Source organism: Oxyura jamaicensis, chromosome 1 (assembly GCF_011077185.1).
Source record: "Oxyura jamaicensis isolate SHBP4307 breed ruddy duck chromosome 1, BPBGC_Ojam_1.0, whole genome shotgun sequence".
In the NCBI taxonomy this organism is placed as follows: domain Eukaryota; kingdom Metazoa; phylum Chordata; class Aves; order Anseriformes; family Anatidae; genus Oxyura; species Oxyura jamaicensis.
In genome coordinates, this window is record NC_048893.1 from 193,539,735 (window position 1) to 193,559,194 (window position 19,460).

Below are 19,460 nucleotides of genomic sequence, written 5' to 3' on the forward strand. Positions count from 1 at the left end.
ATGTGTTTTCCCTGTGGGAGGGACAGTGCGTGGGAGCAGGAAGACCTGCCACGCCATGGCCAGAATAGATTTAGGATGTGGATGGGGAAAGCCCTAACTGCAAGGCACTGCTAGCCTCTGAGCAGAGCAATGATGCCCATGCCTCACCTCCTCTTCCAGTTTGATGACCTTGGCTTGAGCATTGTTCAGGGCCTGGTCGAGGATTTCAATGTGCCTCCGCTGATCCTCGTTGGTGGAGCGCATGGCTGCCAGCTCCATCTCCAGCTTCTCCTTCTCCTTCAAGTGCTCCTTGTCTGGAAGAAAGACAAGAACATGAACAGCTCCGTGACAACAGCTCACAGGCCCCGGGCCACATGCCAGAGGTAAGCTGCCACCTTCCTAGGAAAGTAAAAACTATGTGAAGCTGCAGCGAGTGGATCCATTACAACATCGGCTGAGACACAACAGGCAAGGAATTTCTACAGCCAGAGCTCAGCCTCTCACTGCCCATCCTTATGCAAGCACCAGAGACAGAGATGAGTGGCAGCTCAGGCTGCAGCTGCACTAGCAGAGCTTGTGGACCCTCACTCTTGTCCTTACCGCTGAACTCCTAGCATCTTCCCCAGCAACCTTTTAGCTTGCACTAGCGACCCCTTCACCACACAGAATGTCCAGACGCTGCTTGAGGAGAGCCTGCATCAATGTTTGTAGCTGCCAGCTTGCGTGTTGCTGCCCTGCTCTAAGGGGCAAGAAACCTCAGTCGGTCACAAGCATGCACCAATAAGGAAGAATAAGATAGGGGGCATCTAGATGGGCTTTTTCTGTCTGTCCAGGGAAAGAGGAAGCCGCAGGAGCTGAGATATCAACCCTGAGGGGGCCTTGGGTGACTTTCATGTCCTGCATGATCTAAGTATCCAGCATTTGGTGCTGCTCTCCTGTGAAGCACCCTAATGCATCAAGAGCAAGCAGATACCCAGCAGATAACCTCCATGCCAAAAAATATACCCTTTTTGGATAGGATTTAAAATAATAATTTAAAAAATGGCTAAACTCAGTCAGCTTTGCTCACATTTTTCCTTCATCAATGAACCTCAGGCCCACCATCAACTTTCCTGGCAAGCTGCATGTTGAAAGGCTCAGCTCCATCCATCTCTGCTCTGACAGTGCTGAGGAACCATTTCAGGGAATACGGACATCACAGGCTGGTTGCTGGATCTCCAATGTCAGACAGCAAACAGTTAATGATGGGAGAAACAGGGGATGGAGGTTTCATTCAGTGAAATCTGAGATTTCAAAATCTGGCCTTCGTTTTGGATCACAGCAAAAATAGAACACTTGGAAAGCCTCCAGGAAGGAAAACTTCCTCCAAAAATTAATTTGGCGCCAATTAAACATTATTTTGATTTTTGACTTTTAAACACAGCATTACAGAATTTATTATTTTTTAAATGAAGCAAAAAATTGTTCCAAAATCACCCAAATGTGGAAAACCTGTCCCTGACATCTATCCTCAGTCCCACCTGAGCTTGAACACTCAAGCTGTGAGGCCCAGCAGTCACCTCCCTCCACACAGTCACAGAGGAGGGACAGGACATCTCACATGGCCAAAGCCAGCCCATTTTGGAACTGAACTGCCCCAGAAGGGCTTTATTCTTCCTTAATTATAGATAGAATGAGAATGGCATTAATTTACAACCTACTGGTACACCTCTGCAGTGAAGTGAGATGAATATGAGCCGAGCCGTGTGGATCAAAGCACTAGTGGCCTGGGTGACCCCAAACCCACCTGGCTATCTCTCCATTTGTCCTAAAAGGAAGAACACCACTCCACAAAAGCAGACCCTGGCAGCAACACCAGCACATTCGGCTCTGTGGAGCCTGTGAGCAAAGCACAGCGACTGCTGGCTCCACATCACCAACTGGCACCAGGACCAGATCAGTATGACACATCCTTCATCTTCCCTCACAGGCCAGGAATTCTAAGTCTGACATGCAGGCCTCTTCCCTCGACACAAACACATTTACTTCAATCTGATTCACCAGCAGAAACATTAATATCTATTGTATGAAAGTGTAAATCCAGGCAAATTATCAAGCAGCTCATTTTGTTAGAGGGTGAGGAAGCTGGAAGACAAACACTATTTCAGTCCTGTGGCATTCAGTCATCTCACGTGGGCACCATGCTTGCTGTGCTCTGGACTTGAAACCTATGTTATGTGAGGGCAGTGTGTACAAAACCAGGATTTGGGACCTTCACTTTCAAGTTTCATCCAAGAAACTCAAAACACTCGGCTCGCCCAGCTGCAGTAAGTTTTCTAGTGCCCCCTAAAAGGAGGACAAGATCATACTGTACTCAAAATGACTGCTGAACCTGCTAGAAAGCTGGCAAGAAAAAAATTACTTAACAGCTCTCAACAATTCTCCATGTCAGCTTTTTCCTGCAAAATACCGGAGGTATACTTTATAAGCACTTTCCTATATTGCATTAATTTTTAGTACAGAACTTCATCAAACATACCTTAAATTCTCTTCAGGTACATACAAGGTATCCTTAAAGTCTAAAAATCCCATTTTACTGTATTACACTGTGCATATCCCTTCTATTTTGGCATGTGTTTTTTACCCAGCAGACTCCAGCTAATAACTGTTTCCATTTTCTGACAGGCCACTGCCACATCCCATTAATAAGGAATTCCCAAAAGGCTTCTCTGCTGCGGTTTACAGCACAGCTTTCCACCCACTGCCTCTGAGTGTCATACTGAAGACATCACACCTACGCTCAGGATGGGTGGAAGAAAGAAGAGAAAAAGCAAAAAGCCTGCTAGGGTGCTTCATAAACAAGCATTCTGAGTTGCCAAGCTGGGTAGTTCCGCCAAAAACAGGCCTGCTTCTGCTTTGAAGCAGAAACTAGAATTAGAATTAGAATTAATTAGAATTAGAATTAGAGTTAGAATTAGAGTTAGAGAGATTCATCCCATCAGTTGAAAGCTTGTCCTCAAAGCCACCCACACCTGAACACCGCATCGTATCAACTTATTTGACTAATTATGTGACCGTATCCATACATCCCAAGCTGTATTTCTCCTTGCTGTGATACTGCAAAGTGGTAACACTGACATCTTTTCAACACGCTCCTTGTTCCTGCATTATGACCACTGGTGGAAGAAATTATATCAAATGACAGCAGCGAGAGCAGCATGTGCCTGCAGATTTGCTCACCCCTCTACCACATTCCTTGTGGCATTTCCAACAATTTCTCGTATGCATGTTTGTATTTCTCAGTGATCACTCTTCGTTCACAGCTGCTAATTCCAAAGGCACTCTCTGGTGACCATGCCTTTCTTAAGTAAAACCTGCAGGACTTATTTAGCCTCCCATTAGTCTTGCAACTCCTGACACAGCAAGTGCGAGGAGGAGCATTGTCATCTGCCATCCACAGGCATGGTCTTATGTCACAGCAGCTGCTGCCAGCCCCCTTGATCTGGGTGATTCACCAGGATGGGCCGGGGCACCAGAGCTGCTCCTTCTGCTCTTCCAGGTCCAGTCAAGATGTGGCCAGCTGCAGCGGCCTGACCTCCCCAGGAGGGTGCCAGCATGGTGAGGCCCAGGGCTGAAGTATGCGATGGGCCCCTCATATCCTGCCCCTTATCTCGGAGTGACCAGCAAAAGGATTATCAAAATCTGAAGTGAAGACAGGACCTTCTTGCTTACTCCAAAGACCTTTCAGTTTGTGGTTTCCACTCTTCCCTTCAGAGAAGCAGCAAAGCCACCATCCACCAGTCCCTATGCCCAAGCCTCTGCAGCTCCAGTTTGGTAATGACTGGGCTGGGCCAAGGAAGGCCCAAGGCAGCAAAGCAGAACTGGGAAATGAGGCATTTCTTTCCATCCTCATTCTCAGGTCCCAGCGACAACAAACAAACAAACCAAAAAAACCCACAACCCTCTCTTCCCATAGAAGAAAAAAGATGATACAAATGGCCTCCCAAGATGTGAGGCAACGTACATGAAAGAAGCCTACCCTGAATGGGAGGGATAACCAAATGCTCTGTCTCAATAGAGCATTTTCTGAAAGCAATAGCACAGTCCCAAAGGGTCACCATTTCTTTTTAGCTCATTCCTGCATCCAGAATGGCTTGGATTAAGCCTCTCTGTATGTTCATCCCAATGACTTTTATGAAGAGTACCTCCCTGCTGAGCAGGCCGAGCCCTGGCCCTTGTGCACACACCAGAAACGCAGCTCCATTCATACAGCCTGGGTTCCTGTGCTGCAGAAAACGAGATAGCACAGGAACCCCACACACGCTTCATGAGGAGTAGCTGCATTAACCCCTGCATCCTGGCCAAATGCCAGCAGAGCTCATTACAAGTTACTCCTCCTGCAGTTTTGCTCACAAATGGCACATTCCTGATAGCTCCTTCGAGTCTTGGCCATGCAAAGACCAAGGAAAGGCTGAGAAGCTGCAGGCCTTTGTGCTCTGAGGAGCTGAAGTCCCTGGGTTAATTTTCTCACATGGTGATTAACAGGGATTTTGTGCTGGAATTAATCATTATGATGAATTTTAATGTACTTAACAAATGGTTCAGTATGTGCTTACTTATGGTCACCGACCAAAGTAGGATGCAGAAAGGTTTGAAGTTCTCTCCTCCTTCGTCAGAGAAAGTCACCACATCTCCATCTGTGGGTGCTTTTCCTCACCCTACAGAAGTATCACCGGCAGCTTAAATGCACTTTGATTTACAGCTTGGGCATTGCCCGTTGCATGTCATGAGGTTTAAGCCAGGGGAGAAGTTGACCTTCACAAGATGAAAACTTGGAAATCATGCAGAACAGATGCATTTTTCAATACAGCACTGTTTCTTCAGGCTCCTGCCCTTGGCTCTGGGTGCACGAGGGCAGCAGCTCTCCCATCACCCACATGTGAAGCTCACGGCAGTGAAACGACAGAGCTAGGGCCTCCCTTTCACTTGCCCCTGAAACTTATGACTCTGCACTGATTATTTCTTGTCTTAATACCAAATGGCTCTTAGTCTACCCAAAACACCACCAAGAACATTTAGTGTAAGCGTTTTCTTTGGCTGGGTTCATTCGATGGGAATATTTCTTTGTCTGGGATTTTTGGGACAGAGATACATGCACAAGTACTACACAGCATATCGACTGCACGTTCCCATGAAGCACGAGGCTCTAATAATACACTATAAAAACTGTCTGCACATTCCCTCTCATGAGTCCAGAGCTGTGCAGTTAACCCGGATGTGTACAGACTCCAGTCTGCCTCAGACACCTGAGAAAACAGTCCCTTGGAGGAACCCCTGCTCTTCTGACAGTGGCTCAAAGTCCAGAAATCCCAGAAAAATACACAAAATTCTCAGACTCCACCAGAACAATTTTTTCCTCTGACACCCTGTATTATAACCTTTCTCTCCAGCCTGTCTTTGAAACCATCAGTCTTCCTGCCTCTTCCTTTTCACAGCATCTCTGCCTCCTGCCTCTTCTGTTGCCTGTATGGGCCCACACACCTTCATCAGCTGCTGCTTCATGTCTTTTTTTTAAAAAAAGAACCCTTTTCACTGACAAAACATCACATAATTGCCAATGAATTAATAGGCTGTGAGTTCTCTAACTGCACCCGACACAACAGGAGCATTTTTCATTCCACACAAATGCCTAGCACTTAATACTTAGAGGCATGCAGCCTGGCTTTGCCTATCCTTATTACAAAGAATAAGAGTTTTTGTCACCTTCTGTCCCCATCTCAGAGCACACGACTACTCCGCAATGCTGCACTGCTAATGGAGAGAGCTGCCAAGAACTGAGAAATGATCCCCGCATGCCCTGCCTTGCAAGACTTCTTTCAGGGCATTCGTCCTGTGACTGGAGTTTTACCACAGAATTAATTCCGTATTTGCAGTATTACCAATGGCAAATGTTAAAAAACCTCAGAAGTTCTGTCTTTTTGTCTTCATCTCACCATAAGACTGATTTTAAAATGGTAACATTTAGAAAGCTGCTAAATTTTGGAGTATTTTTATGTAACTTCTGGTTTGGGGATGTTAAGGGTCATGTTTTCAGGTTGTTTTCCAAAAACTTTCTGAGCCCTCGGAGGAATGTTTGAGGCTGACACCCTGATATCGAGCGCATTCCTGTGTGTGCCAAAGCAGCCCAAAGAACATGACTGAAGAGGACCTGCTTTACATGCGCCCACTTTTCTATTCTTGGAAGCACTCTGCATCACGTTGGTAACATTGAGCTCTCTGGGCTAGACAGGAAACACTCCAAGTATCCAGCCTGTCTTATGTGATAGGATCTGAAAGGCTATATTTGTTAGCTGTGAATTGATAGCAGCGATATGCTGAGTGCACAGCATGGAGTTCTACTGCTAGATGTTTAGCATTAGAAGCACAGAGTGTGTCTATGTGCTGGAAAATAACTTAAATTCTGTCCATCCTGGGGATTTACTTCACCCTTGCAGTTACCATCACATGTGTACACCGCCAGGCTGCCTCTACATGAAGACAGCAGAGCTCAGTCTGCACTTTGCTCTGTGCAACGTACCCTGTTTGAACTCTTCCCAAGGAAGACAAGACTTACACAGCACTATTTTTTTAACAGACGAGCCATTTGGATTCGCAGCAGTACCTACACTTGCTAATATGGCAAAGCTAACAATTAGATTCTCCTCTGGTTTGTGCATCTACGCACCAAACTATCAGCTGTGTTGCTGCGCTGGCATCATCGCTGCAGGCAGGAGCTAGGAGAAGGCTCTCCTGCATTTGGAGAACCTGGAGGATGTTGCAGGGCTGGCGGTGAGGCACACTGAGCGCTGTTAACATCGTGGGGTTAATGGAGATGGATGGCTCTCCAGCTAAGCATTTGCAGTTGGAGCTCATCTTCCAAGAAAGCTTTTGGTGCAACAAATAAAACAGAAGAAATCAGCCGGACACAGGGTCTTGCTTTAATGGGATTTGAGCCCACAAGGTAGTGCACAGCTCCTGGGTGGTCAAGCCAAGCCCTTCTGGAAGCATACTGAAGATGCTCACGATACACAAGAGGCTACGCGCTGTCACACAGCATCCAGGTGCTCAGGTTTCAGTTTGCCTGGTCACGTGGAGCCACCACCACATGGTGGGGAAATGCTGTAGTGCTGTGCTCGGTCATTATGGGAGCCTAAAATTTGATGGGAAGGGGTGTTTTTCATAGCAGTAGAAACCATATTTTTCTTTTTTGTCTCAGCAGTCCTTTGTGAAAATGAAGGTCCAGCTCTTCTTCTCTGCCTCTTGTTAATCAACCCATGGCACTGACAACAAGTCATCAGAGGCTGCTCTAGACTTTTCCCAGACAAGAGCAGAATTTGGCCTCTCTAAAAAACATGTATTTTGAGAGATGATCCCTGCAAGCAACACTTAGCAATTTCAGACAAATATTTATAAAAAATAAGCTAAGCTGTGTTACCATTAACTCCCACTGCCTGTTTCTGGTGCTCAGAGAAAAGAACAGTCTAAACAATCCAGTTTGCAGCTTAAATAAGAGTATATTACGAATTAGCTGAGGAGGACCAAGCCATAAGGACAATAAAAATTAATAGCAAAGCATTTGCCTCCACTCCAGTACATATATGTGTGTGTGCATATACATATAGGCACCTTGGAAACAGATTAACACAGTACTCACTCTGAGTGACATAAAGGCCCTCTGTGGACTTATCCTCGTGCCCATCGAAGTCTCTGCTGGCTAGCTGCCTGTTGGCCGTCTCCAGTCGTTCTGCAAAAAACAGGAAATACTTTAAGTATAAATATATGTATATAAAATTGTAGGCCAACCAAGAAAATAAGATGTGTGCCAGCAGTGCAGTATAAATAGACTCTGAAGGAGGGCATTTAAATGGAGGCTGACACATACATAAAAGATGAGACCTTTGACCTCTTCTATGAAGCTGTGTCATTCAGATTTACAGAAGCTGGAGGAAAAACCTCTGCCATCTGCAGCTAATGTGTCCAATCAGTTCATTTCTCATGCTGTCTGAAACGTGCAATGCACTTGCAGTCTGACTTTACCAGCTTTGCAAGGTGATGGATGCTTTCCCATGGTGGACTGCAGCCCCTGGTGCTGCCAGATGCTCTGGGGCAAGGTGGCCTCCACCCTGGTGTCACTGATCCTTGGGACTGTCATGGGAAAGGAACGGTTTCTGCAGCCAGGGATGATTTCCCCTGGGAAGGGCGCTGTAAGAGGGATGAGACTCCCCTGCCACTAGCCTGCAGGGACACTGTGGGCAGTATCCCACTGCCACCTGCCTTAGGGTGTGCCCCCCACCATCACCAAAAAGAGCGGCCGGCCTCCTTACTTCCTCTTAAAAGTAGGAGGCTGCTTGCAGAGAGCACCTCACTGCACAAAAAGGTACCAACGTGCCCCATCAGGCACCTGGACAGGTAACAGTTACTCCTCCGGCTGCTTTCTCAAAAATACGTTTTTAATACCAAAACAAAATACCCTTTGATACTTGCTACTGGTTTGTGAAGGCACCAAACTTTGGGATATATGGGTGGTATGGCAGCACTCTGTCTTGCAACTTGCTGTTCATTAGAGCTGGATGCAACTTCAGGACTGGTGGCCTGGCAGTCACACCGATATTTGCAAGTCTTAAATGCAAAGGCACCACTCAAAGCTGTCTTTCACATTTTGCCAGAAGGTTTGTTTGCAACCAGGGAAGCGACAGCAGTTTTGTGGTATCCCAGTGAGCGGGGCCTGATTTCTCAAGAAGGTTATCTAAAACGTGTGAACTTAATCCTCTAAAGCCCGCTACGCTGGAGCTTGTGAAAAGTGAAACTTGTGTCAGCTGTGGAAAACAAACAAAGAAACATGCAAACTTGACATACCACGGAGATCCCTGTTGAAATCGTGAAGTCTCCTAATTTCTCCTTCCAGTTTGTTTCTCATCGCTTTGTCCAGAGACTCCCTTTTAGTGGTGGTCTTGACCAGGCCCTCATAAGCTTCTGAAATCCTCTGAATCTCTATTTCAAACTGAAAGGAGAGAGAGCTCCTATGAAAGCCTAGCAGGGAAGTGTCCCATCTGGCATTCACACAGAGCGTTGCGATGGGGTGTGGGTGCTGGGGCAATGCCTGTGCCCAGTGTCATACCTGGCTCTAAAATGAGAAATTCTGCACACCACCAGGAACTATAACATAGCCTTGACTCTAACCTGGCTTCAGCTTTAAACCATTGTAGTTCACTCCTTTCCTCCCTTGACTGAAGACTCTACACAAGAACAAGTTCTCTATAACAGGCCTAAACAATTTTGGGGGGTGTTCAATCTTAACATCATCTCCTTGAAATCTGGCAAGCTTGCAGCTTAAATCCTGAATCCAAAAGACTGACAGGAAGGCAGTCCCAAGCAGGCTTTTGTTGTTCGGGTCATTCAGATCCAGCTCTTTTAATTAGCTGATTTCATGTCAGGTATTACAGCTTGGCTAAATCATTGCTGAAGGAATGATCAGCACCAAGGTGGGAATCTGCTCCTGCATGCCTGGCTCTTGTGTTTGTGGATTAAAGCTCAATAATGTGCATGGGCTGGATAACCGAGAGATATGTATAGCCTCCCACATACCTTTCTAAATCTGGTGCTTTTTGAGCCTCTTGAGTCATGGATAGGACGGATTCATGATTTGTGAAGCCACGGTGCGAGCCCACCTCCACTCATTGTGGAGGCAGGTCCCTCTCCGGGGCTCATTAAGCTTTAGGTTTAATTTGCCAGCTGCAGCGCTTGCAGAATACAAGCTCCAGGACCAGGGATGCTGGAGCAGTCACCTTTGCCATTCGTACATTAATTTCAGCTAATGATTCCCCACGGCTCCAAGACAAGGATGACACATTGAACCAGCCATATCTCATGCTACAACACTTTCTTGGGTGAACTACAAATGATTATTCTGACTTTCCTGCTTTTTCAAAGCAGGTCCTCCAGGAATCCCCGTTACATTTTAGCTAATCACTTCTGGAAAAGTGGGTCCCCGGTCTGTTGAGACATGGCCAGACACCAAGAGTGTCCCCACCATGGGGACAGCACACTCAAGAGGAAAACTCCATAAATCCTAACTATATTGCTGTAAAGTATAGGCAAAGATTTGTTTTATCCTTTCCTGCACTCAGAATGATTGGCAGTGAATTTATTTCCCACCAACAGGAAATCAGCATTAAAAATACCATGCACTAGAGAATCTTTGTTTAAAATGCAGCCTGAACATTACTGTGGTTCAAAAACAGACAATAAGTTTTCTTTTTCATAGAACCACAGAATGGGTTGGGTTGGAAGGGACCTTAAAGCCAATCCAGTGCCAACCCCTGCCATGGGCAGGAACACCTCCCACCAGACCAGGTTGCCCAAAGCCCCATCCAGCCTGGCCTTGAACACCTCCAGGGATGGGGCATCCACAGCTTCCCTGGGCAACCTGTGCAAGTAAGGAATTTCCTCCTTATATCTAATCTAACCCTCCCCTCTTTTACTTTAAAGCCATTCCCTGTTGTTCTATCACTCCTCTCCCTGATAAAGAGCCCCTCCTCAGTTCCTCTCCTGTGCTGTTATGTGTATTTTTCCTCATACACATAACGACACAAGCTCATACAAAGCCTCATCAAAATGTATCATGTATTTCATCCATTTACTATGAATTTTGCAGAATCAGAACATACCGATTAGTTACTCAAATAACAGCATGGTTGCAGTCACTTGATTTTGTTATGGCTTTTTCTTTTTCTTTCAGCATAACCTCTGCTAGCAGAACTTCTCTACCTGTAAGTAGCTAGAGGTTGTGTTCAAGCTACCTTGCACTGTTCTCGACCACTTACACAACTGATCTTCTCTAACTCTCCCCTTGAAAGGAAGGTTTGGCTCAGTAAAAGTCATCCTTAAGGCCCTTTCCTGAACCCTTAACTACAGGATCCCAGCCAGATATCACGCTCGGTCAGGTGTCCCAGCACCCTCCTGTATCTCCTTTCTCCCGCTGAGCCGTTACTGCAGGAGATGCCTGCAGTGCTCCTACTGCAGCAGAGCAGATTTGCCAGCTCGGCAGAGGGTTTCCCCAGCCCAGCAGTCCTGCCCCACGCTGCTGGTTAATGTAAGGGCTCTGCTCTGCCCGTTCTCTGCTGAGGTACCCACATTTCCCAAAGCACATCACCACGCGAGCCTCCTCCAGCTCAGGAGGCAAAGACTTGCTGCAGGAAAATTAAGAACCTCCATCAGCGATGAACAAAATTAGAAGAGGGCAACACAGCAAGAAATTATGCTGATGCTTCTCAGGAGCTCTGGGATTTCCTTTCCCTTCTTCTACTGGTAGAAAAGAACGATTCAGCCTCTTCTCTCTCTGGTAGCATCTAGAGCTGACCTACTCAAACAGCCCCCACAAAACAGCATGGGAAAGAGCCAGCCCAGCCCAGCAATTAAACTTCAGCAAGGTAACACTGCCTAACAAAAAACAACAGCAAAAAAATGTAATGCTCTACTTTAGCAAAAAAAAAACACTAAAATTAAAATGTGCACTTCCCTCCCATTTATTTTAGATAAGAAAACCAGACAACACATCAAACAGCACAGGGATTAATCGCTGCCTTGTACCTTTCTGCACAATGTCTGTTCAGACATGACTTAGAATTTGACAGCCCTCCGGGTTGATCCGTTCCTAGGAATGCCCAAGGGAGCAATCTGCGTCAGGCTGATTTTCCCTCTCTTATTTCTTCTGTTATGGGAATACAGAAGTGCAGGGAGGGTTGCCCTACCTATAATAACCTTGTTACACACAGATGAGAAGTACTTCTCATGACCCTTCCACTTCCAACAACAGGGAAGAGTTTCCACACCCTACACATGGAATTTAACTCACTGTTAGGTTTTTAGAGGTGGCATTCAGCTCAGGCTGTGGGAACACAGGAGGACCTGCCCCGGCCATGCGTTCAAACATGAAAAAAACCAGCACAGAAATGATAACGTGTATTACGGTTTTGGTTCAGGAAATTTTCCCGAAGAAAGAATGCACTTGAGCATGTGTTTTGCTTTAAGAGTCTGCTTACATTCCCCTGAAGTCAATGGGATTCGAGTCCACACTCTGCTGACTGAAGTGAGACTTCAGCCCCGTGCCTGAATACCTTTCTGTTGGTGTCTGATGCAATCGACTCGCAGGGCATCCAAGATAAAGAGAGAGCCGTTCCTAAGAGTGTGAAAGGAAAACTGAACATTTTTAGGGCATCGTACCTTTTACTGAACAACGCAGCTTTTGTAAAATTAATAACTGGAATCCTTATTTTTGCCCACAAAGGCCATAGGGAAGTCAGCCTTAAAATCCCTACAGCCATCTTCACAAATAATGCTGCTGCAGAAATTTCCTGGCTAAGTTTAGGAGATTCTGTGAATTCAACATAGTGGAGGAGGCTGAAAAGATGACAGTAGCTACAGAACAACAGGTCTTCTTTCTAACTTTTTTGAACCTTCTGGTCACAGATTTTCCCAAAGCTGAGGCTGGGACATGGTCTCTCAGAGCTGCCTCTCCTCCTGTGAAAGGTGGCTCCAAGAACACCCTGACAAAGCACAGCACAGGAAAATTGGGCTGCTATTGAGACTCCTAAATTCAGAGAGAAAAGTCCTGAAGCCTAAGCCCATTTCAGTGTGAAGTCATAAAATGACTTGCTGAGGATGCCTTCCAGCCCTGCATCCAGATCACTGATAAAGAAGTTGAAAAGGACTGGCCCTAGAATTGAGCCCTGGGGACACCACTAGTGACTGGCCACCAGTCAGGTGTAGCCCCATCCACTGCAACCCTCTGAGCTCTACCATCAAGCCACTTCATCACCCAGCACAGCGTGAACCTGCTCAAACCACAGCTGGACAATTTCTCCAGACGGATGCTGTGAGGGACGGTATCAAGGGCCTTACTGAAACCCCGAAATACGACGTTCACCGCCTTCCCTCCATCCACCAAGCAGGTGACTTGGTCATAGAAGGAGACCGAATTACTAAGGCAGGACCCATATTGCCATGCCTGATAATTGTTATACTCTTTGACTGCCTTCCAACAGCACACAGGATAACTGTTTCAATAACTGTTCCAGACTGAGGCTAGGCTAGCAGGTCTATAGTTCCCTGGGTCTTCTCTTATACCTCTTCTGTAGATGCCTATAACATTGGTCAGCTTCCAGTCATCAGGGAGCACCCTGGACTCCCAAGACCCTTGGTAAAACTCCAACTATAACGTCTGCTAACTCCTTCAGCAGTCTGGGGTGAATCCCATCCAGCCCCATGGACTTATTCAGCTGATACAACTGGTCCCTGATAATTTTTGTGACCACACATGGGAAGACACTGCTCCTCCAGTCACGATCCTCCAACTCAGAGGACAAGGCAACCCAAGATCTATCATTAATATTAAAAAACTGAGGCAAAAAAAAGGCATTTCTCCACCTTTTCCCTCACTCTTACTTCTTAGGTGACGATCTTCATCAAGTATCTGTCCAATGTTTTCCTTAGGCCTCTTCTTGCTGTTGACATACTTGAACAAGCTTTTCTTGTTGTCTGACACCACAGTGACCACTGTCAACTCAAGCTGAGCTTTGGCTTTTATGTTTTCTCCCTACAAATGTGAACCACAGCTCTGTACTCTCTGTGTGAAGCCTGACCTTGCTTCCAGAGTTCATATAATTTCTTTTTCTTAACAAGTTCCAGGAGAAGTTCCCTGTTCAGCCAAGCCAGCCTTCTGCCCCACTTGCTTGACTTGCGGCACAGTGGGATTGCCTGCTCCTGGGCTTTTAAAAGGTGGCTCTTGAAAAGCGACCAGCTCTCATGGACCCCTGATCCCTCTACAGCAGATTCCCAGAGGACACTGCTAACTAGCTCCCTGAGAAGCTTAAAGTTTGCTCTCCTAAAATCCAGGGTGCTAACTCTGCTGACCTTTTTTCTTATTATACAAAACATTTTGAACTCAACTATTTCATGATCACTGTGGCCAAGACAGCCACCTGCTGTCACATCTCCCACAGGGTCTTCTCTATTCCCAAACAACAGGGCTAGGAAGGCACCTTTCCTCGTTGGCTCACTAAATTCTTGTGACAGAAATTACCTTCAATGTGCTTTAGGGCTTTCCCAGACTTGTTGCAGCAGCTTATGTATTGTATTGCCAGTTTATGTAAATAACTCACACAGCCTTGAGCCCTTGGGACCCAAAGCCAGCAGACCTGGGGAACATCTCTGCTCTGACTTCAGCGAGCTCCCAGCATCTCCCTTGTTTAATTTTCCCTTCTCTTTCCTTGTCAATCCAGGCCATGAATGAGGCATAATCCTTCTCCAAAGAAAATGTCCAGTGTGCATACAGAAAAAAAGGGTGCAGGATCTCTTTGCAAACACGTTTTTGAGTAAAATCTTCACCAAATAGTTCATCCAGCTATGGGGGTAGTGCCTTTTGAACCAAGATGTCCAAACATATGTGTCTAAGAGCAACTTTTAGAAACTCAGAGCAGTCACTGAAGACCTCTATGCCAACCATAGTGCCCAAACCTCATCATTTGGGTTGTTCAACCACATTGTTCAAATCACAATCCCACTGTCAGCCTTTATGGTTCCAGAGAGACATGACAGAGGATTGTGTTGAATAGGACAGCTCAGGACAGATGTGGCCAAGCTCTTCAGGTGCTCCTCACATGCAGCTCTGCTGTCTGTACAGGACTTGGCTGCCCTGGGGAGTAGACCCTGCTCACTCTTCTGGGGCATGCTCCAGAGGAGCTGGCACTGAAGGATGCAAGGGGAAAGTCCCCGTTTGAAGGACGCTTGATGGGCTGCCCCATTAAAGGCAGAGGAGCCCATGGACATTGGGCCATAGGATTACACTTCTGGGAGACCACCACGGAGAGGCAATCATTAGAGATGACCCACTGGTACATCCCCATTGCAGTGACACGACTGTGCAACATCTTGAGGGACCTAAATGCTGGAGCACCGAGCCCAGACCCCATCCCCACCCCTCCACGTACCTTCTGCAGCTTGTCTGCCTTCTCGTAGTACCCCTCCAACTCCTGCCGCAGCACGTGGTTCTCCTCGGAGAGCATCTCCACCATCTGCTGTGCCCGCTCCACGATGGCGAAGGCGTCGGGTGTCAGCTGCGGGCCCGGTGGCGCGGGCGGCTGGGCAGGAGCTCCCAGGGAGCCCGGGAGCAAAGGGCCGGCGGCGGAGGAGGCCTGCGAGGACATGGGGCTGTGCTGCTGGGCTGGCGGCGGCGCTGGGAAGGGCGGCTGGCATTGTCGGCTGCGGGGAAGCACAGGCAGGGGAGGCGTTAGAGCCACAAGGCCTCAGAACGCACACGGGGGCTTCCGCGTGGTTTATTAATAGGGTTATAACTGTACGGGCGTGATTCCGGCCTTTAGTCACTCCTAAATACCAACAATCGCAGCAGGGACGGGGGAAGTTGTCTCGTCGCCTGCTCCTGACAGTGATGTATACATCTGGCACGGAGGGATAAAGGAAGCATTGAGTGGGAAGCAGCATTTTTGCCTAGGTGCACAGCTAATATTTCAGCGCTTGGGCAGCCTCTCCCTGCCCCCACCTCACCGCAAACCCCACCGCCGAGCGGCTTAAGCCGACGGACGGGACTGCAGCACAAGGGACGTGTTACTCACCCTTCAAAAACCGAGCCAAGGGGCTGAGCGGCCGAATTCGGAGGCAAAAGGAAGTGATGTGAATGGAGCCACGTCCCTGCGTGGCGTTAGCAAGCGGCCGAGGCAAGGGCTGCCGCCGAGCTGCTGGAAGCACAGCCCCGATCAGTCACCACGGGTGAGGAAAGCCGTCTTCCTGGGCGAGACCTCGCTGTGCCACTCCACAGCTAGCAGCATCCATCACCCACCAACCTCGTAGCAGGAAGAGCAGGAGGGGACAGTGCCCGCAGTGCAGAGGCTGAGCTACCCCTTAGCCCAGATGCCCCAAAATCTACACTATGCTTGTTCAAGTGGCTGAGCCTAGCCCACACCAGGCATCAGTGTCCAGCTGGACTTCCTCACCTGCTCTTCCCCACCTGAAGACCATCAACCAAGCACTTTCCAAAAGGTACATTTTAGCTTAACGACCAGCTATTAGGCTTGCTGTAGCCCCTGCTGCCTTTGTTCTGTACCCCGCACAAGGCAGGAGATCTCACAAATGGATGTATTTACACCATTTGGCCTCGCAGATCCATGAATGCTGTTTTGCAGGCAGACAATTTTGCGCCATATAAATACATAATAAACATGATGAATTGTCTACACAGCTTCTCAAAGTGGAGTTTTCAAAGACTCTCAGCGCTGGCCTAATTCTACTGCCAACGATAACAACCTGTCACTGCCTGCCGTTGTGGCAGAACAAGATGAAAAGCGAACAGGCTTTTCAACAACCTGCCCTAAAAGGTGACAGACTGGGAAAACCTGCGCCGAGCTCATTCTGGGCTCACGATGGCTTTCACCTGCTCCTAGGGCTGTGCCTCCCCTGGTTAAATGAAACACCCAGGGCAGTCGGAGCACAAGAGGGAGCCGTGCCCTGTGGGCAGCTCCCGGGGCCAGGAGGGTTTGCTCGCAGCACCTGCCATAGGTGCAGCCTTAGACTTAGCCTAAATTTCAACAGAAAGCGGATAAAGCTTTCCCGCGGACAGTAAGTCCGGGAGGTGTTGTTTGATGCTTTACATACGGCCAACAAAACGCGCAGTCATTAAGAAACACTGCAAAGCTTTATCCGTGGTTGCTGGTGAGAGCTCTGCCTGTGCTGGCCCTGCTCGCCCGCCCTGCTGCACAAAACACAGCAGCAATGCAAAATCACGGAAACCAGGGGAAGGAAAAAGGCAGCAGCTCCTCCAAAACGCCCCCCACAGAAGGCCGAGCTGTCTGGAGCAGAGCAGCATCCCACGCTGTGAGAGGAGAGGACGCCACGGCAGCTCTTTTCTCCGTAGCCACTGCAGAGCTTTGCAGTGGTGCTTGATGTTGCCTGAGCGTGGAGGGGGGCACGGCAGGGGGAGTGTGCCGTGTCGGTTTGTGTGCCAGGCTGCCCTGCTTGCTTGCATTTGTCATCAGCCCCAGCGCCAGAAAGGAAAGGAGTGTGCAGAGCCCTTCCCACGCTGACTTCCTGGCTGCTGTAGCCACATGCAGCGGCCTTCTGATGGTGCTCAGCAAAGCCCCAGCTGCAAAAGGAAGCAAGTCCCAACAGGGGCTGAATTAGTCCCAACTTCCCCTGAAATGTCCTCAAAGCGAGGGGTCTGAGGCAGCTGCAGAGCTCCTGGGCACTGGTGCTAGGTTAAGACATTGGTCCCTGCTCACCCACCTCTGACTCCATCCTCTGTGTACCCTCCCTTCAGGTGTTTGTAGACACTGATGAGATCCCCCTGAGCCTCCTCTTCTCCAGGCTGAGCAGCCCCAGCTCCGTCAGCCTCTGCTCACAGGAGAGGTGCTCCAGGCCCTTCATCACCTTGTAACCCTTCCTTGGACCCTTACCAGTATGCCAAGGTCTCTCTTGTACTGGGGGGCCCAGAACTGGACCCAGCACACCAGGTGTGGCCTCAGCAGTGTTGAATAGAGGGGAGGATCACCTCCCTCGACCTGCTGGTAATGCTTTGGACCACATAACGTAGCCCAGAAGACCACTAGCCTTCTCAGTGTCAAGGGCACATTGGTGGCTCACGTTCAGTTCGGCGTCTCCCAGGACCCCCAGGTCCTTTTCTGCAGAGCTGGGTGGTCCCCAGCATATGCTGGGCCATTTTGCTGCTGCCATCACTGCTGGGGACCATAACACCCCACCCAGCCTGGCCTTGAACACCTCCAGGGATGGGGCATCCACAGCTTCTCTGGGCAGCCTGTGCCAGGGCCTCACCACCCTCTGAGTGAAGAATTTCCTCCTTATATTTAATCTATACCTCCCCTCTTCTGGTTTAAAGCCATTCTCCCTTCTTCTGTCACTATCTGCCTGTGTAAAAAGTCACTCTCCATCTTTTTTATAAGCCCCCTTTAGGCACTGGCCGGCCGCTGTAAGGTCTCCCCGGAGCCTTCTCTTCTCCAGGCTGAACAACCCCAACTCCCTCAGCCTGCCTTGGCAAGAGGTGCTCCAGCCCTCAAGACCATCGTAATCATCCTCACGGCCCTCCTCTGGACTCGCTCTAATACTTCGATGTCCTTCTTGTGCTGGAAGCCCCAAACCTGGACGCAGGGCTCCAGGTGGAGCAGAGGGGCAGAGCAGAGGGGGACAATCCCCTCCCTCCACCTGCTGGCCACGCTGCCCTTGGTGCAGCCCAGGACACAGTTGGCCTTCTCAGCTGCAATCATGCACTGCTGGCTCATGTTGAGTTTTTCATCCACCAGAACCCCCAAGTCCTTCTCTGCAGGGCTGCTCTCAATGAGTTCTCTTCCCAGTCTGTGCTCACGTCTGGGATTGCCCCAACCCAGGTGCAGCACCTGGACTTGTTGAACCTCATTAGGTTCACATGGGCCCACTTCTTAAGCTTGTCCAGGTCCTTTTGGATGGCATCCCTTACTTGTATTGTATCAACTGCACCACTCAGCTTGGCGTCATCTGCAAACTTGCTGAGGGTGCACTTGATCCATTGCCTATATCATTGATAAAGATATCAAGCAGTGCTGGTCCCGGGACAGACCCCTGAGGGACACCACTTGTCTCTGGCCTCCACCTGAACACAGAACCATCGACTACCACTCTCCAGCTGCAGCCATCCAGCCAGTTCCTAATCCACCAAATGGTCCACACTTCAAATTCATATATCTCCAACTTGGAGATCAGGATGTCATGTGGGGTCAAGTCAAAGGCCTTGCAGAAGCCCAGGCAGATGACATCAGTCAGTCTTCCCTTGTCAACTGATGCAGTCACTCCAACATAGAAGGCTCCCAGGTTGGTCAGGCACTATTTGCCCTTGGTGAAGCCATGCTAGGTGTCTCAGATTACCTCCTTGTCCTTCATGTGCCTTGGCATTGCTTCCAAGAGAATCCATTCCACGATCTTCCCAGGCACAGAGCTGAGGCTCAGCGAGATACAGAGCTCCCCAGGGAGCTCCTTTCTACCCTTTTTAAAAATTGGAGAGATGTTTCCCTTTTTACAGTCACCAGGGACTTCACCTGACTGCCAAGACTTTTCATTTATGATGAAGGGAGGCTTGGCACCTCCATCAGCCAGTTCCCTCAGGACCCTGGGATGCATGGCATCAGGCCCCGTAGACCCGTACCTGCTCAGTTTCATCACTGGGAGGGACTTTGCTCCCCCAGCCCTCATCTACGGGCACTGAGGTTTGAAAGATATGGGAAGCCTGACTATCGGTGACAACAGGGGCAAAGAAGTCGTTGAGTACCTCAGCCTTCTCATGTCTGTTGTTACCAGTTCTCCCTCCTCATCCATCAGAGGGGGTACACTTTCCTTGGCCTTTCTTTTCTGAGCAATGTACCCATAGAATCCCTTCCTGTTATTCTTTGCATCCCTTGCCAAGCTCAGTT

The 19,460-nt window shown here is 48.6% G+C and overlaps 1 protein-coding gene and 1 long non-coding RNA gene across 2 annotated transcripts in view; both read right to left on the bottom strand.

Moving 5' to 3' along the window:
- AMOTL1 (angiomotin like 1) overlaps positions 1-19,460 on the bottom strand; it is a 67,250-nt gene that overhangs the window by 18,521 nt on the left and 29,269 nt on the right. The window contains exons 5-8 of the mRNA XM_035328516.1: positions 14,985-15,255; positions 8,854-8,998; positions 7,652-7,741; positions 148-293 (exon numbers count right to left, since the gene is read on the bottom strand). Coding sequence (XP_035184407.1) covers positions 148-293; positions 7,652-7,741; positions 8,854-8,998; positions 14,985-15,255 — 652 coding nt within the window. The remainder of the gene's footprint in view (positions 1-147; positions 294-7,651; positions 7,742-8,853; positions 8,999-14,984; positions 15,256-19,460) is intronic.
- Positions 16,127-17,681, bottom strand: LOC118168273. The gene is made up of 3 exons (XR_004751461.1): positions 17,565-17,681; positions 16,879-17,313; positions 16,127-16,419 (listed from the first exon to the last, which is right to left on the bottom strand). It is a non-coding gene; the product is annotated as an uncharacterized LOC118168273 (long non-coding RNA).